Consider the following 18,795-nt stretch of genomic DNA (forward strand, 5'->3'; position numbering starts at 1 on the left):
CAAATTTAGCTATTACCATCAGAATCTCTATCTGCCCTTTAAGTGTAAGTGCTTACAGTGGGAATGTATGATGAACTAGCTGAGCCGCTCCTTTGAAAGTGATAAAGCATCAAATCTTGAGAATAAATGGGCTGTTACAGCTGTGGGCACCCTGTGGTTGCAATACAGCAAGGAGAGGCAGATAGTGTTTCGCAGGAAGAGGGGGCATTTATTTCTGTCTGTCAAGACACAGGAAAGATGGAGAACATACAAGGGATAGGAATTAGTGTCTTAATCTACTGCGTTTACACTCTTCCCTTTTTTAAATGCCTTTTGGCTAGTCATTTTCCTGCATCTGATATTTTATTATCACGTCTTTTATGACATTTCCAGATACTTATTAAATCAAGATGGAGAGCTCCGCTTTGTGTGCTGGCTGTTTGATGGGGAACCCAGAGACCAGGCAGAGTGGAGGGGGATGCCTGGAGATGAGGGTCTGGATCCGGCCACCCCCTCAGCTGGCAGGGAGCTGCGGGGGGAGCGGGTGCCCCAGCCCCGTGCCTGGGGCGGCCGGGGGCAGAGGGGACGCGGCTGGTCTGCGGCTCCGGAGGGTCCTGGCAGGGGCTGTGGGGCAGGGGCTATGGGGCAGGTTGTTGCTTAAATCAAGGCAGAAAGTGCTTGGAGGGGCTGGGGCACTGCAGGGGGGGCACTGCCCGTTGTGCAGCTGGGCAGCGGCAGAGCTGAGCGCTGGGGGGACGGGGACCCTCCTCTAAAGGGACTGCGGATGGGCTTTGCCCACGTGGGTTTAAAGCCATTCCTACGCCATGTGGCAGTACATCCCGGGAAGAAACGGGTCCCCGGGTTTTAATCCAGCGCAGGAGAAGACTGGACATAAATGTGAACAAGTAGAAGCAAACAGCCCGCAGAGACAATCCTACACAGCGTGCCCAGGCTGAGCTTTAGAAACTGGGGCCTTTCATGGCTGGTGGCCAGAGCGGACACCCCGGCCGAGCCCTGCCTGTGCCGGGCACCGGCGCTGCCCGGGGCGCCGGGCACAAGGTGCCTGCAGAGCTCTCCCTGCCCAGCTCCCCCCGCACCCCGCAGACCCCCCGGACCCACCGGCCCTGCTGCCATCAGCCCAGCCCCGGGCTGCCGGCAGCCGCTTCCCCCGGCAGCGCAGACGCAGCACGAAGTCTGCGAGGGGACTGGCTGCTCTCGGGGTGGGCTCCGCTGCTTGTCACATGCATTTCCCAAACGCTTGAGGTTTTTCTGCACCGGCCTCTTCTGAGTCTCGGCTGTCCCCGCGAGGACGCCGGGGTGGCAGTGCTGGAGCTCAGTACAGATGTGGCTCCGGGCAGCTGCTGGCATTACGAATCGTGCCTCACCCCGGCGCGCAGAGCACACAGACACACGCGGGCGCCCCGCGGCATCGCCACGACCCTGCCGGGGCTGCAGCGGGGCCGAGCTGCTCACCTGGAGCCACGGCCAGCGACCCCTGCGCAGTCCTCGTCCTCCACCCCACGCCGACGCTTCATGGGAGCCAGCCCTCCAGCCCGGGGGCTCCTCCAAGGAGCAGCCAAGCTGGCCACCGGACGCAGGAATGAAGCGAGAGCCCGTTGGCGGGCTCCGGCAGTCATTTGGCTGGGGGTCGGCAGCCTCCTGCGGTATGGAAAGGGCAGGCACAGCGGGACGCACTGCCACGGAGCTCTGCCTTCCTGCTCGGCTCAGCACCTCACCGCGACCGGCTTCGGAGGATGCACGTCCAGGACGTGGGCAGCGGAGAGGGAGCAGAGGGGAGCCGAGGGCGGTCAGAGGACGGGGAACCGGGTGCGAGGAACAGCCACGGGAACTGGGCTCATTTGGTTGAGAGGAGCAGGAGGAGAAATCAAACCATAGTCCAAGAAGTGCCAGGCAGACCCTTAGTGGTGAAAGCGCCCTGCTCATGCCTGCTGCCTGTCTCCCCAGCAGCACAGCCCGCTCCTCTCACCACAGCTCCTCCTGCAGCTGGGGTCCTCCTTCCTCCAGCTCGGGGTCCCATCCATCCCTGTCCCACGCGGGGGGCAAAGGCCATACGAACCATCCCCAGAACTGGCTGCTATCCCAAGGGCTGCTCAACCCTCTGCAATGGACAAGGAGCTGCTGCAGAGAAGGGAGGAAAAAGCTGCTCTTTGTGTCCCCTGTTGATAGGATGGGAAGCAGCAGCCGTGGATCTCCGTGAAAAAATTCAGCTTAGCTGAAAGGGCTGTGCCAAGCCCAGGACCTCCATTGTGGCACATCTTCCCGAGGCGTGAGCAGTGGTGAGGCTGCCCACCCCATGGACTCCTTCCCCGCCTTCGGCACCCCAAAAGCACGCCGGCTGCAGCAGGATGCACATCACAGGGACACCTCCCGCTCACCCCGACCCTGATCCCCCCCCACCGCCAGCCTCCCAGGGGGGCTGCATGCAGCAAACTCTCCGTTTGCCGGCGGCCTTCTTAATTACCGACCATTTGTTAACAGCCTTTGATGAATTCGTTCTTAATTCCTCGTGGTGGAGGGCTGCTCTCCGGTGGTTCCTGTCGCTCTCAGCTCCGGGCAGTGCCCGGCTCCCTGGCCAGAGCCACCTGGCCTGCGCAGCATCGCCTGGGTTTTGCAAGGGCTGGGAAACTCCGGGGCCCGGACAGGTCCTGGGTCTCTTAGCAGAGCTCTGGCTTCCTGCAGGGTTTCACTTCTCGTATTTGAATGTTTAATGTTGGTGGCATCCGCTGTTACGAAGCAAACTCAGAAGCAGAGCCAGCTGCAGGACTCGCACTGCACGAGGTCTGTGTGGACGGAGCGCCTGGGCAAACCGGAGTGTAATGGTCGGGAAAGTCCTGGGGAAAAGTCCCTGGTGCTGGCACCCAGGAGGGTGGCTGTGTCCCCTCTTTGCATCACGTATCTCTGCTGATCTGCGGCTCCCTGAGCTCCTTAGGAGAGTGATCTGCATGTGAACCGCTCTGGAAGGCAGCGATAAAGCCTGAAAGAAAAGCACCCGGAGCAGCCCGGGGAGTCCATCGTCCCTGGGGAGCTGGGCACAGACAGGAGTGGAGCACAGAGAGCAAGAGCTGGTCCCCCGACAGCCCCAGAGCTGGGAGGTAGGCGATGGGGGTGAGGAGGAGGAGAGAGGAGGAAGCCTCCCTGCATGGGGGGGCTGGGGAGGACCCACCACCCCGCAGCTCTGGGTGCTGGGCCAGCACGTGTCTGACTGCAGTTTGGGGTGTTGCTGCACTGGAATTTGTCTGCCCCACTCGCCGGCCAGCACAACTGGTGCACAGCTGGAGGTTTGCACCCAGGAGTGGCCTTGCCCCCCAGGACGCCCAGCCGAGAGGCAACGCCGATGTCCTGGCACTCACCAGGAGCCATGCCCGCAGCTACAGGCGCGGTGAGACCGGCAGCGAGACCGCACAGGACACCCGTTGTGTGCGCACACCCGGGTGTGAGTGTGCAACACGGGGGGCTGTGCGCTTTGCATGGCACGTGAGGGACGCCAAGCTGGCGCGGGGGCTTCCGCCACGTCCTCTCGGTCGCACTGTGTAAGGGACCCCAGGAGCCAGCTCCTACTCTCCGGGCACGGGTGAGCCCGAGGTGCTGGCGGGGAGACGCGCAGGCTGTGACCTGAGCACGGGGTCTGCAGCCGCCCCAGCCCCGGCACAGGGCTCCCCGCGGCACGGCTCGCTGCTGCCCGAGCAGGAGCACACGGGACCCCGGTACTCAAAAAGCCCTTGTAAATTAAAAACCACCTGAACACAACTTCACATGTTCTCTCTATTTGTGGGGCTGGTGGCAGCAGCCTCGTGGTCCTCGCAGCAAGCGCAACCCGGGCTATTTCCCTGAAAACGTCGGTCTCGGCAGCCTGTCGCACGCCCCGTGCCGGCAGACAGCGTGGGGCACAGCCGGCCCTGCTACCCCGGCCGTGCCGCACACGTCTGTGCTGGGGTCCGTACGGCTGACGGGGATCAATTTTCCTCATTACTTATCTCCTTCATACCACAGGGGAACGTTCACATGAGCAGGTTTTGATGGGAGCAGAATTGCTTGCCATGAAAACTATTACGGAGCCAATTAAACTGAATAAAAATACAGGGTATGAGCAAACAGCTACAGGGAGAGCTGGAGAAATGAGCCGGGGGACAGCACGGCGCGGCAGGGCCCGGGTCACTTGTTTGTTTGTTTAAGTGCTTGTTCACGGGGACAGCTGGCTGCAAGTCAAAAAAAATCTGTATGAGCAGCAGAGAAAAATTACTCTCAAGCAGCGACGCCGCGGAAGCCGCTTCCCTCCGCTTGAATTAAAAAAGAGTTAGACTTGGGAGTGCCAGCAAATGTGAGAAAGGGGCAGGGCGGACATTTGTGCCAATTAAAAGTTTGCATAGCTCGTTCCCCCAGACGGCAAATCCCGACTACAAACATGAGCCCGTATTTACCGAAGCTGCTGCCGCCGCCTCGCATTCCAGGCGAGCACAAGGGAGCTGGCGCGGGATGCCGGGTGATTGGCAGCCGCATTCAGCAACACACAGAAATCCCTTTTTTTGTTGTTTCTGCAAGCATCTTTAAAGATGTCTCTGAAACATATGGCTTCCTTCAACGGCACAAAGGGGCTAATGATCGCCCGGGAATGCCCTGAGTATTAAATATGGGATCACTACAGTTACAATGCCACACCAGAACGGCAATTCATATTTGGTGTCAGCTCAAAAGAGCTTTTGTGGATAATTAGTTCAAGGACAAAAAAAAATTGTTACCGATGCTTAAAACTGCGGCGGCTGCTGCGGCGCGGTCCGATCTGCGAGCCGGGCTCGGCCCATTGTCCGCCCCGCACCGCGGGCTGCGCCTGAGCCATTTCACTTTTCTCTCCCGTTTCTCTGCTGACAATGCGCGGGGAACAAAGGCTTGCGCCTGAACAGGGGCAGTAATTCATCCGCGCCCTTCAGCGCCTGCATGCAGCTGCCCTCTTCCCAGCACGGCTGCCAGCCGTACCAGACACCGATTCACCCGTCCCTCCTTTCCCATCGTCTCCAGGGAGATGGCGATGGACCTGCATCCTAATGATGGGCGGCCGGCATCGGTCGGGCAGCCGGCTCCCTCCAGCCCCTTCCAGGCTGGGGCTGCTCAGTGCCGGCACCGGTGCTCCCGGCATTACGGATTCAGCCCCAGCTCCCGCACGGCGGCTCACGGGGGAGAGCGAGCGGCCGCGCCCCTGGCAGGGACATCGCCGGGGAGCGCCGCGCCCCTGGCAGGGACATCGCCGGGGAGCGCCGAGGCACCGGCCGAGCGCCGAAATAAAACCCGCGTTGTCTGAGAGCCGCCACTTCGGGACTGGCAGCCCCAGCGTCGGCGGCGGGCATGGATCACCGGCACGGCGAGCACCCGGCACCAACCGCCCCTCGGATGCGCAAGGAAAGGGAAACAGGCCCCCCAAACCCACCCCACCGGGGACACGTCATTTTTTAAATCCTAGCATGGAGGCAGCAAAACCCGGCGGCCGCCGGGCGCCCTGACCCCCGCCCGCGAGGAGCCCTTTGTGGAGCATCGCGATGTCCGCACGGAGGCAGGCGGCGGGACGCGCCGGGCGGGAGGACGGAGACGCCGACACGCGCCAGCGAGCCCACGCAAACCTCAATGCCTGACCCCCTGCTCCGAGCCCCCCACGGAGGGCAGAGCCACCGTCCGTCGGGGCCGGCCAGCGGTTCCCGTGGAGCGGCGGCGGCGCGAGGCTGCACGCGGCGGAGCGCCCGCGCGTGCCCTGCATGCTAATGAGCAGCGCCGGCAGAGCTGCGCCAATTAATTGCTGGAAGTATCTGTTAACTTACCAAATGGGGAGCCGTGGTGCCAAATTGGAGGGCAGGGTTTTCGCAGCGCGGCGGCGGCACGGAGCTCCCTGCGCCCGCCGGTCTCCGGGCGGCAGGTACGGCTCCACTACAACAGGGCAGGTGAAGGCAGGAGACAGACCTGCTTATATTTTTGTATTTAAATTTTTTTTTTTTTTTTTTTTTTTTTTTTTTTTTTTTTTTTGAGCTCACGTAGCATTTAGGGTCACATGCTGCCGTGAGCATCGGTCGGCACCGTCACGTGCCCGGGGTCAGGGCTCACGTGACGAGCAAACCTGATGAAGTGCCACTACGACCCATTTTGCGTCGACCCTAAAAAACTTAGTTGTAAAAATCTAATTTATAATGGGTTAATGAAATAATTAATTTTTGAAGTAGGCTTCTAACCTTTAGAACCAAATAATTTTGGGGGGAGGGAGCGGGAGAGCGAGAGATGGGAACGAAATGCCAAGATTTCGATGAATATTTAATACACCCTCCACGCTCCTCATAAGCTCCTGCGCCTTGGAGCCGTGCCAGCACCATTTGAATACCATCCTTTGTTAATAACTAAATTGACGCCTCTGTTGCTATTCGGTGTTTGCGGCTCTATCAAGCTGTAATCTGTCACAGCGAATACGGGGGGAAGCATAACTCAATGAGCGCCCACCCGTCCCCGCCACGCTGCCCGGACAAAGCCCAGGGCTGGTCCCACAGCCCGGCGGCACGCAGGGCGCTCCCCTGCCCTTCCACCCATATAGAGATCCTAATATATATACATATACATGTATATATAAAAATACATATATATGCATATATGTGTATTTTTTTTTTGCAGCCAGAATTAGCGGCAGGAAGCTTCGGAAGGCTTGTTCCTGCCATATTAAGTGCAGAATTTTGCTTTATTTGAAATTTTCATAATTTCAAGCAGAAAGTAATAGGGCACGTACATTTCTGCGATTCCACAAATAAACATCTCTTCCCTCCCTGCCAGACACGACCTTCCCCTTCACGCCTGCAGGACCCGAGGGGGCTGCTCACGCTACCAGCAAGGACAGCAACAGTCACGATATCCCCAGCACAGAGGGGAAGGACGCAGGGACCGCGACTACCCCAGGGGCCAGACCCGACAACGGGGATGTGATATTTGGTGAAAGGACCAGGTCACAAACCAGCTACACCCCTGCTGGGCATCAACAGGCTGAAATTAAAAATCTAGTTATGTGTGCACAAACACGTACAAATCAGATATATAAATAAGAAAATTTTTCCCTATGAAAAGCGACCAGTACAGCAAATATGGAAACCTTGGCTCTGCTGAGAGGATTTGGGTACGGCCCCGTTCCTGTGGCAGGGTTGGGTCTGCGTGCCGACGGGGACACCGTGGCTGCCACGGGGCGCTGGATCCCTGGTAGCTCTCCTTACTTCGTAATTAGTTTAACTAATTGGGCAACAGCTCCAGTGTAATTCTCTTGATTCCCCTAAACCATTAATTATTCTGTATTCAGGACAAACACGCTCTGCAGTTTGCTGCGTGCAGCGTGCCGGCAGCTTCATTGGCATTCCCGGCACACGGCAGCCGCTGGAAACGGGTGTCTGCGGCTGTGCCGGGCTCTAACGAACCGCGGCGAGGGAACACTCGATTGGCCACACGCTGGAGGAAAGGGGGAAAAAAAAAAAAAAAAGAGAGAAAAACAAACCCAATTTTCATTTCCTATTAAATCAGCTGCATGCGTGGCAGGGATGTGCCGGGTGGCTGCAGCTCCCGCTCCCGGCACTGTGCTGGCACGGCGTGTGGGCAGAGCGCTGGTGGCCGTGCCAGCACCTCGCCGCGCACGAGGGGGCCAGTGTCTCATTTCCATCGGTGGGGCGTGCTCAGTTCTGTTGGTTAATTCGGCGTGTGCCGCTGCCGTAACGGGCTCGCTGCGGTTCCCTGAGCACCATGAGGGCTCTGGGCTGCTGCGAGAGGAGGCGGCTCAGCTGACGGGGAGGGGGATCAACGCCAGCGCCGTCCCGCTCTGGGGAGCCAAAAGGAGTGGAAAAACACTGGGATCAGGCAACTTGCAGCTCTCGGTGCCCGCTGGCCGGCTCTGCGGTGCCAGCCTGGCCGAGTGCTGCGGTGCACAGCCCGGTCCTGGGGGTGGGAGGTCGCACCCGCCGTCCCGCACACTGGGTCACCTCTGTCCCCCCAAACGTGGACACGCACCCACCGAAGCACACAGGGATGCAGCTCTCCTGCGTGCGCTGTTGCAGCGACAGGGTCCCACCTGTATGGGGACAGGTACAACTGTCAGCCCCAGGACCCCATGGTAGCGCAAGAGGACGATGTCACCCATCGTCCGATGGTGGGTCCCTCCCCAGCACACCTTTGTCATTGAAAGGGTGACCTGTGGCCATAGCTCCCACCCGAGAGCAGCTCATTCCCGTGCACTCCTGCTCAGGGTCAGGTTGCTTACGTCCCCATGTCCTCTTCTCCCCGCTGGCTCTCACCGGCCAGTGCACAGAGAAAACTCAGCTGGTCTCACGGCCATGCCACTGGCATGGCTTCAGGGTGGGAAGAAGGCGCAGCCCTTCCCTCTCTCCCTCCGGTGCACCATGAAACCCCCTGCACCCAGCCGTGATCATGGCACAAGTGCAGCAAAGCGCTTCTCCGATCGTCCCCAAAACACCAAGCTGTCCCTCATGCTGCCACGTGCTGAGATCACTGTGAGTTATCTCCTTGATGCTCGAAGGCCCAGCAGAGCAGGATTTAACAACTCTGGTGCTGTCGGCATGGGGGTGAGTCAGTTCGGGGGGAGCTAGACCCCATGGAACAGAGTCCCTAGGGTGCTGCTCGCAGCCTCCCTCCATGCACGGGCTGTGGATGGAGTGGGAGCTCCCGCACCGGTGCAGGTTTGCAGCCTCCCTCCCCGTGCTGCTGCTGGGATGCCCAGGACATGGTGGACGCAACTGAAAACAAACCTGTGCAGCCCACAACTTCGTGCGGGCCCAAGCCCCGGGCAGCCACGCCAGCCCTCTGGCTGCAGCCTCTGCCCCGTACCCGGCTGCTTTGCCGATGTCCTGCGCCGCACCCCGGCCTCTTGCTGGAGACCCACCGCATCGCCGGGCCACCCGCGCCTGCTGGGCCCCCCGCTCTGCCTGCAGCTAAAATGCAGGGTGGGCAGCGGAGAGGGCAGGGACCACCCTCCCCGAGGAACAGCGATGCCTTCCCACGCCTGCCCGCACGCTGCGGGCAGGTCACCGGCAGCACCGCTCCCAAAGGGCGAAGGTGGTCCAGGGCAGGGATGATGCTGGGATGCGGCGGGCAGCGGAGCAGGGCACGGCGGGCAGCCGGTGGCGGGGACACGGCAGGGACGGTGGGGACGTCTCACCTACCTGCTCTGTTGGCAGACGGGGAAGGAGCGGAGCGCGGCCTCTCCTTCGCGGGGAGAGGGGACCCCGCGTGCTCGGCCGGCGCTGCCCCCGCACAAAGCAAGCCGGGCGGCCGCCGGGTACCGGCTCATTCGTGGAGGCGAAAGGGAGCGGCCGGCTGGAGACCCGGCATTTTCAGGAGCTTATCTTCCCTCTCGGCAGAGGCGAAGGAGCGCCCTGGCTTCATCTGTCACTCCGGCACTGCTGCACTGAGCCGTAGGCGCCGTGTTATGTCCTTGAGACACAGACCGATGCCATCTGGGCAAAATGCCACGAGATCCCTGGAGACCGAGGAGTATCGCGCTGCATCCGAGAGCCGCGCAGAGCGCCGAGCACGCTGCCGCGATCAACAAATATTAACTGCTTTGTGGCTGGGGCGAAGCGCGGGAGCAGGGGGTGCGTGGGGGGACGGCTGGGCAGGGAGCGGGGGGGGGCTGGCACGCTGTTAACCCTGTGCCGGGTGTCCCTCTCGCAAGGGCAGCTCCCACGTGTGGGCTGGGGGGCAGCGGGCAGGTCTTGGTGGGGCCAGCAGGACACGGAGTGCCGATGCACCTCAAGGCTACGTGATGCGGATGCTCGGAGGGTTCCATCGCCACCTCCGTGCCAGCGGCACTCATGGATGCTGTGCCCAGCGGGGTTTCCCAGTAGTCCTACGAGGCCGTCCAGGCACACAGAGCTGCCTGAGCATCCCCTCCCCACAGCTGCCCCACAGGCGGTGGCCACGGGGCCACCACAGAGGGAAAGTCATCCAAGCGATACGTGCACCGGTCACGGTGTCACAGCGCAATCAAACACCCTGACCTGCCCAGATGAGAGCAGGAGCAAAGAGGCACCCAGAGGGGTTGTCCCCACCAGCGGGGGTGTCCCCAAGCCTCAGGCAGCAGCCGAAGGGCAGGTACCCACCCCCTGCTCCTCCCTGCCTTCACGTGGCAGATGTCCTGCACGTGGTGCCAGCCGAGCTGCTGCCACAGAGCACCACGGGCACAGGTGACCAGCGGGCACAGCCATAAACAAGCAGCTCCGGCGCACAGGTCCCCATCAGCATCCCAGCCATGGAGAGATTAAAAGAAAAGCAAAGGAAGCACCAAAACCAAAGGACGAGCGAAGCCATTCAGCACAGGGATCACCGGTGCTTCTCCCGGGGGAAGGGGCACTGCCTACAGCTCTGCCAGCATCCCTGGCCCTGGCTGTGCCCTGCACCAGGACAGGGGAGGCGGCAGCCGGAGCTGGGGAGGTGCGTGCTGCACGAGGCAGGGCAGGTTTGCACGGACACCCCGCTCCCTTTCTCCCACGAGACACCCAGAAAGAGCAAGCTTCCCTAATTTAGGGAGCGTAAATCCCTCCAGTTTCCGGCTCCGGAGCAGCCACCGGTGTGAGGCCAGCAGCTGCGCAGCCGTGTGTTGAGAACTGTTCCTTACAGAGACCTCTACTTTTTGTTGCTTGGCACTGAAACTTCAGTAGGAGATCTTCACAGTTGTTGCATCTTCCCCACTCTTTGGGGAGGAGAAGCTCCGGTGAAAAGCCCGGTCCCGCTGCCTGCACTGATGAACAGACTCAAATCCCCATCAGCACACACAGGCACGGTGAGAGCCGGGACCAGGACAAGCTGTGGGCTCATCTCAAACCCCCTCCTGCGCAACGGGACAAACCCAGATCAGAGCCCAGTAACAATGCCTCACAGCAAAACGCACCTTCAGCCTCTCCTGGGCCAACCCATGGTTACCGTTTGCATCTACCAGGGAACTGCAGCCCACTAAGGGGGGAGACCAGAGGAGAAAAGGCCGGACCCACTCAGCTGCCGAAGCGCCTTACACTGCCCTAACGTGCTCAGCATCCCCGCAGTGCCTGTTCTCTGCCCGCAGCCCGTGGCCACGGATGCAGCAGGACCCCAGCAGCACCCGCTTGCTCCGTGGGGCCGCCCGGCACAATGCTGTGAGGGAGATGGGTACAGCATAAGGCAAATGACATCCGTATTTCAAAAAGGAGAAAATTCAATACTGGGGGGGGGGGGGGGAGTAATGCAAGATAAGTAATAGTCCTGGCAACCCTAAGGATACTTCAGGCTCCAGAAAAGCCATTGCTCAGAGCAGGCTGGTTTAACGTCTGCAACACCGAGTTATCGCTGAGGCAGACCCAGGCTGTCCTTTTAACATAGTCATGCATTTTTATGGTGTCATTCATATCAGTTTCTCTTTTTGTTTATGAATTCGGACCCTCCCTGGGAGAAGACGATGTCCTCTGCACAGAGCCTCCCCGGAGCCACAGGTCCAGCTGCCTTCACCCAGGGACCAAAGCGACACGAGGGTCTGGCACGGGGGTGCCCGCAGGAGCCATCTCAGCCCCTGTGACACCTGAGCCAGCTGCACCTGAAACCAAAATCGTTCCATTTCTTCTTCACAGCTGACGTCTGCCCCGACTGCCTTCATGCAAGACTGAGATCAATTTTAAAACCAGACTTGAAACAAATTGCAACCAAAGCAGCCCTGTGCTGTCCCTCACTGCAGAATTCCTTTCCTCCCTCCCTCAACACCCCACGCACGAGACCTAGAAACTAGTCCAACACCAGGGTGAGCGGGCAGAGGAGCGGGTCGCAGCACGGCGCACACCCGGCTGCTGGAGCTGCCGGCGGGGAGGATGCTGCCCATTGCCTGGTGCAGGGAGAGCCACCCCAGAGCCGCAGGCAGGGACCTTCTTGGGACCCCGGGAAAAGTCCCGTCTTCCCGGCCCTGCACGACCTCTGTGCAATGGGGACCTGGGTCTGTCTGGGGTGTGAGAAATCCCCGGGGGGAGCCAAGGGCCATCCCCACCTGGCCGAGACTTTACGAAAAGGGGCCTCTTGATCTTTGCAGTGGGAATGAGTTGGAAGGGGAAAACGTCAGATAAAGCCAAGGTTGAACAAGTGAAGGGAACCATAGTCTTTTTGTTTCTCCAATCCTCCCTGCTGCATTTGCTGTGGCCAGTGGGCTCAGCTCTCGGGGAGCTGCTCCCCGCTGCTTCCACCCCAGGACCCTTCCTCCCCCCTCGGTCCCAAGGGGTCTTGGTGGAGGCAGAGCCGTGGGTCGGCACCTCTTACCTGTTCGTCTCCGCTCCCGAGATCCCCGGTTACATTTTCCTGGGCATGATTTGACAATTCTTCCATTACCTACATCAAAACACAACACAAGCTTACTCGGCTGGAGCGCGGTGGGTGTCTCCTCACCACCAGCCACCCCGATGGCTCTGCAGCCTGCGAAGCAGCCAGAGGGTCTCGCGGGGGGTGCGGAGCTGCCCCCAGCCTCGGGCATGCAGACCCCCTTGCCCAGGCGAGAGGGGGAAAAGCAGCAGCAACACCCCAAAGCCTCCTCGGTAGCTCACCGGCCAATGACAGCACAGCTTTGACCTCGCCAAAACCTGGCAAAGTGGGAAAAACGTTTTCTGACCAACCCTGAGCATTTATGGGCGTTCTGCGCTGCGGGAAGCCACGTCTGCTCCGAGCAGCTCGGGCTGAGGATGGGCTCAGATCGCACCCGGCTGTGGCCAGCACAGGGCATGCAGCCAAGCCTCCGTATCTCCTGCCTATTCAGGCCCTACAAGATATAGTGATGCTGACGGAAGGGATTTCACTGAATCTCCCTAAATTACAAGGGTTTAGAAGCCAAATAATTCCGCACTTACTCTCAAGAATGGCACTTGAGGTGGGAGGTTTCCTTTCCCTTGCTTGGCACTTTAAATCCCAACGTTATATGCTAAGACAGAAAAAGTGAAACATTAAAAGCACGCTCGAGGGATGGGGACATGCGCCCTGCATGGACCCGGGAGCTGCCGGGGGACCGGGCAGCACCAGCATGGGGGTGCCAGGCATGGGATCCCCCCTCTCCTGCCCTGGCCAGCGAGGCTGCATGCAGATGTCCGTCTGTCCGGCCGGAGACCCCGCTTCCCCCCTCCACCATCTTCCCAAGGCAGGCCCCGCTCTTCCCCGCCCTGCCTGCATCTCGCACTTCGTTAGTCGCTGCAGCTCTGAATTGGGCACATGGAGGATTTGCGGCAGCCCAGGAAAGAACCCCTGCATATAATTAAAATGTACATCCAGTTAATTACTGATAATAATGTATTTCCCTCTCCGATATAGGCTTCTAGCAAAGCTTTTGCTGAGGACAGCAAAGCAAAATGCCTTGTTTCCATTAGTTTTTTTTAAACGAAAAGCCTAATTTGTCTTAACATGACACCAAAAGCCAGCAAAACATTCCTCGGCTCCAGCCTGCGCTCACTAACAATATCTTTGCAGTCACATACCAAGGAGATTCAATTATCTGGCAGAACATGTCCCAAAGGCATTTAGATAATTGCAAACATAAGTACAAAATCTGCCACTAATTATTAAAGAAATACCAAATAAGGAGACCAAATGATAGAAAAGTAGTGTTACTGGGTGCAAAAATCATTCACACATGCTGGAAGGGACGGTGCTTTCACAGGGGTGCATCTCTGCAATGCTGGGAAAGCCCAAACCCCGCAGAGCTGGGGGAAAGGCACGGCCGCCGCCGCAGCCCCTCGCCCAGCCCCTCGCCCGGTGGCAGGAGGGCAGGGGGCTGCGAGGGGCCGGAGGGGCAGCAACGCTTATTGCCGGAGAGCAGGTCAGGCCACCCTCTTCCTGCACAAAACCAGCCGAGCTGAGCAAACAGGGGAAAGATGGTCCAAGGGGCAACGTGAGGGCTGGGGGACGAGGTTCCCCGGCACCAGCCCCGCAGCCTGACACACACCTTTGGGTAAACCCCAAACCCCCCGTCCCCGGGGCAGCCCCTGCTGCAGGGCAGCTCCCAGCGGAGGCAGCCCCCAGGCACTGCTGCTCCCAGGCACAGAGGTCCTCCACGTGCCGAGCATCAGGGTGGGATTTACGGCCTCTTACGCTTAGATTTACTTTGATTTTCTTTAGAACTGCACGCTCTTTACATCGAGATTTTGAGAAGCAAGAGTTGTCTGAGGGGAGATTCAGGAGCAGGGAGATGTTGGCAAAGCGGCTGGAGGCTGCGGCACCGTTGCTGCCTCCTTCCCTTTCCCAATTACCTTTTGCACAACGTGATGCAGAGACAAGACCTGTGTTCTTTGGTACTTGCACTGACATTTCCATTACCTACCCTGCAATAACAGCAATTACACTGAATATAGGTCACAAATGATTTTTGTTGAATATTCAGCAGCTTGAGTCAGAAAACAGTCACATACAAATGGATGTTTTTTCCTATATCTCCTCCGTGTAATAGCTACAGATTTCCTTCCAATACGCCAGGCAGCAATAGCAGAAGCATACAAGATGCTCATTAGACAACATCAAAACATACATCAGAGCTTCAGTGTATCTCACACTGAAGAGCAATCCTGACCAGGGAGGAAAGCACTGCTTCGCTGCAAACCTGCACTTATCCCAGGCTCTAGTTTTCTTTGTAGCTTTTAAAAGAAAGGCTGTTTCAATAATCTAATGCAGGGCTGCTGGGCTCAATCCTCTGAGATGCCCAGTAGCTTCCTACGGGCTCCTTCCCTGCAGCCTTCCCGATCTGCCTGGACCCTCAGGGGGACATGAGCTGACACACGGAAGGGACCCCGTTGTCAAAGAAGGATCCCAAACGTAACCCTGGACCCTCTTAAGTCAACATGAGTTTGGATGCTGAATTGAGCAGAGGCAGGATTTCATGCTCTCTGTCCAGGATCATCCTGCCGCCTTGCCCATGGCACAGCAGAGAAATCCCAAAGCCCAGGAGACCCTCTGCTCGCCCAGCCCAGCGGCAGTGCTGGGGTTCAGGACACTGGACTTGGGTCTCCGTGGAGCGTCGCTTGCCTGCCTCTGTCCCGAACAGTGAGATGGCAAAGCATCAAAGGTAGGTGGGAAGTCACAGCTGTCCAGAGCTGGTATTTCCAGCTCCAAGGAGAAGTTTGATACTGTTTAACTGTGACTTAAAAAAAAAGAGAAACAAGGAAAAAAAAAAAAAAGGAACAAAACCCAACCCCACAGTATGATTTGAAATGAGAAAGTCTGCTTATAATTCAGTACAACTGCTGGTTATTGTTGCTATCTATAATCACGGACTGCTTTTCATCCTTTGCAGTTCAGCTTTCTTCCCATCAGTCTTCTCAGTTCAGTCATTTATCCTTCCCGTGTTTGCAGATGCTCTTTGGCTCCCTTCTCCCTTCACCTCACAAGCTCCTCAAGGCACACCGGGGTCTGACCGGCTGCAGGATGTTCACAGCTGAGACCTTCAGCCCTGCCGGGCTCCAACAAGAAAAGCTAAAGGTGTATTTGGAAACAGCAGAAAGCTCTCATTTTGCCCTCTCTGCTGCCTGCCTGGTGTGCGGCCGGGCGAGCCATCCCTTAGCAGAGAGTTGTGCTCCCAGCCAGGGAAGGAGCAGGAGCACAAGCGACGATGCTCCACGCACCGCCGAGCCGAGGGCCTTGGAAGGAAGCCCATGTTTGAGGGCTCCTAAAGGGAAAGCAGCTTCTCCATGACAGCCTTTTGGCAAAAAGTGTTATTTAAATACAACAGTTTCTTCAGTCAAAGTAAATAATAATTAAGTAAACCCAATTAAAATCAGGAACACTCCAAAATACTCTCAGAAGTGTCTGAGCATTTGACTAGGCTCCTCACGGAAGGAGCACGGGCTCGTTTCAGAGCTGGAGGACTCGGTGGGCCAGGGACGTGGCCAGCGACCGCCCGGCACCGGGGCCGGGCATGGGGTGTCACTTGTGCAAGCAACCGGGGAGTCGGGGCTGCAGGCGGGATTGGGATGCCTCTGCCTCCTCCTCCTCTTCCTCCTCCTCACCTCGGGGCTGCCACGTGTCAGCCATCTCAGCTTCCAAGCACGGTTTGCTCCTGGCCCTCAGGGTCAAGGACACGAAGTCTTAACACGGACAGCCTGAACAGAACCGGCAGCCGAGCGGCTCTGGGGGCACAGCCCACCCCTGGCACCCCGCTTTCAGGCCACCCCCCTCCCTGGGGCAGAGCAGGAGCTGCCCTCGCCATCGCCCCGGGGCTGGAGGGGTCCCCACACCGTCCCCCCTGGGGCCGGAGGGGTCCCCACCCCTGCCCTGGATTAGAAACAGCAGGGAGAGATTTACAGGAATCAGCCAAAACACCCAGGGAGGAATCCCGAATGCGTCTGAAGATGGACCTGTGCGTCCACCGCCACTGGGCTCGGCTGCCGGGCTCGGGGCTGTAGACCAGGGCAGGGGATGCTGCGAGAGCGTGCACGTCCACGAGGCACATATCACCGAGCGGGATGTATGTCAAACAGAACATAATTATATCTCTGCGGTGACTATTTTTCCACCGTGTCCTCATTTCCATGCCGTCCTTAAAACAACGCAGAGTGTTTTCATCTGCGACGCTATTTCATTTGCTCAGGCATCCTTTTGTTGAAAAGGCTCTCTCCTTTCATCAGCATAATAATAATAAATTAAATCAAGCTCTTTTTGAGAATATCCTTAAAAAGCCCAGGCATTTTGGAGAGATGCCAAGGTGCTTCCTGAGCTGCACTCAGAGCAGGACTGCAGGCAGGAATCCTCCCGCCTCATTTAGTCTCTGCTTTGGTTCTCAGCTTGCAGAAAATTGATGAAGGCTGCTGGCTTGGCAACTACAGATGTCAGATACATTTGCAGACATCTTTCTTTATTTTCCCGTGAAAACATCACGATATGTCTATGCTGATAGCAACGCTGAAAACAACAACAACAAAAAAATCCCACCTCCAGCAGACCCCAACCCAAGGAGCTGCGGAGGCGATGCCGGATCGGCCGTCCCGCAGCCCTCGGGCAGGACTGACGCGCTCAGCCGGGGACCGCCGAGGGCACGGGCTGAGCCCCGAGCAGCGACCAGACGCCGGGAGGGCAGACACCGCTCGCAGCCACGGCCGCGGCCGGCAGCGCTGCCGTGCAAAGGCAGATTGTACGATCCTTGCCCGGCCTCGCCTTTACCAATCAACAGTCAGCCAGCATGACAAATAATTGTTTGCAGCTGTCATTAGCTCAAAACAAGGCGAATCTGCATATGCTTAATCTTAATTAGGCAGACTTGGCAAGGAGCCCTTGCTCGCTGCTACCAAACAACCATTTCGCTCACAAAAGGGCGACAAAAGCCCAGGCGTGCGCGCGCGCACACACACACACACAAAATGTGGATGGAAAAACCGCCTGCAAAAGCCTCACCCTGCCCCGGCCCGCGGAGGGGTGATGGGGTGGGAGGGTGCCCGGCCAGAGCTGCCCCGTCCTGCCTCCCCCCCCGCCACCAGCCCGGCCCAATGCGATGCACGATAGCGGAGCTGATATAAATTAAAGCCGAGGAATTTTGCCACCGAATGCATCGTCGCTAATTATTCAACTCTCGCTTACCTCTCGAAGGGGTGGGCGTTGGCGGACCTCGCGGAGACATTTCCACTTGAGGAGGAGGAGAGGACGTTTGGACGACCCGCCAGGGCGGGCTCTGCCAGCAGCCCGGCGCGGGATCGGCGCCGGATTAGGGCTTTGAATTTGTGAGTGAAGCCCTCGCTGCGTGGGGAGGGAAACCGGGTCACGGGCTCGGCAGCCAGCGCGTTCGGCCCCTCGTGCCCGGCGGTGACGTCAGCCCCGCCGAGCCGGGGCAGCACCGGTGCCAGGCGTCCCCGGTGGTTCAGCAAACGCAGCTGAAGCCCCGGAGTCCTGCCAGACACCCCGTCCTCCACACAGCATCTTCCTCCTCATCACCATCGTCATCCTCCTCCTCCAAAACCCTCCCACCACCTCCCCTGCCCAGACGAGCCTGGCGTGACCCAACGGGGCGTTATTTCATTGTTGTACGTACAAATACAGCCGTGATGGGTCTGGAAAGGTGCCATCATCCCCCACGCGCCGCGGAGCCGGGACCGTCCACAAGGGCATCGTGGTTCGCCAGGCACCTGTACTCCCGGCACACCGGTACCGTGTGCCCCGCACCCCTGCCCCGGCTCAGGTGCTGCCAACTCATGCATTGCACACACCACACCAGGGAGAAAAGAAGCCATATGAGCCCACGCGCAAAACGCCGGCCCCGAGTCGGTGCCCTGAGCCCATGAGCTCTTACGTGGGTGCTGGTGTATGGCAGAGCGAGCGGAGGCACCGGCAGCCCGCGCCCTCACGGCACGCCACGCAGGGAGATGCTCACCGGCGGAAGAAGCGAGCCATCGAGGCGGACTGAAGGTGTCGGCACACAGCATCTGGGTGAAAAGGTATAAAGTCAGATCAGGAACGGGAAAATATGTTTCCTGCAAAGAAACACCGTGCTGATGGGAAACAAAGAAGATGCCCCAGAGCAGCGCTGAGAGAGAATCTCCCTGGGATGAAAGGGCCAACCCTGAGACCTGCGGGAGGGGGCTCGGCACCTCCATCCCCTGGCGTCCCAGCTGGCCTTTCCAGACCCAGACGGTAGGAAGGGGGTGCCGGTGTCCAGTCGAGGTGGCCGGCCGGGTTGGTGCCATTGCCTTGTTTGCTGGTTTGTCTGGCTTTGGTTTTGTGCCAGAGAAGAGCCAACAGGATTGAACATTGCTGGAGAAGTGGTGTAACGCCAGGGACAGGCTGCAGGTAAATGCTTGGAGACCCACCAAA

The 18,795-nt window shown here is 58.8% G+C and overlaps 1 protein-coding gene across 3 annotated transcripts in view; it reads right to left on the reverse strand.

The window, feature by feature from the left end:
* The window catches only part of TNRC6A (trinucleotide repeat containing adaptor 6A), a 105,487-nt gene extending 87,635 nt beyond the window's left edge, over positions 1–17,852 (reverse strand). For 2 of the 3 annotated variants that reach the window (XM_030001326.2, XM_030001325.2), the window contains exons 1-3: positions 17,569–17,852; positions 12,867–12,937; positions 12,286–12,354 (exon numbers count right to left, since the gene is read on the reverse strand). In XM_030001326.2, the coding sequence (XP_029857186.1) occupies positions 12,286–12,351 (66 nt within the window). In that variant the 5' untranslated portion in view covers positions 12,352–12,354; positions 12,867–12,937; positions 17,569–17,852. The remainder of the gene's footprint in view (positions 1–12,285; positions 12,355–12,866; positions 12,938–17,568) is intronic. The other variant, XM_030001329.2, reaches the window with a different exon arrangement.
* Between the last annotated feature and the right edge of the window lie 943 nt (positions 17,853–18,795).

Source organism: Aquila chrysaetos, chromosome 25 (assembly GCF_900496995.4).
Source record: "Aquila chrysaetos chrysaetos chromosome 25, bAquChr1.4, whole genome shotgun sequence".
In the NCBI taxonomy this organism is placed as follows: Eukaryota; Metazoa; Chordata; class Aves; order Accipitriformes; family Accipitridae; genus Aquila; species Aquila chrysaetos.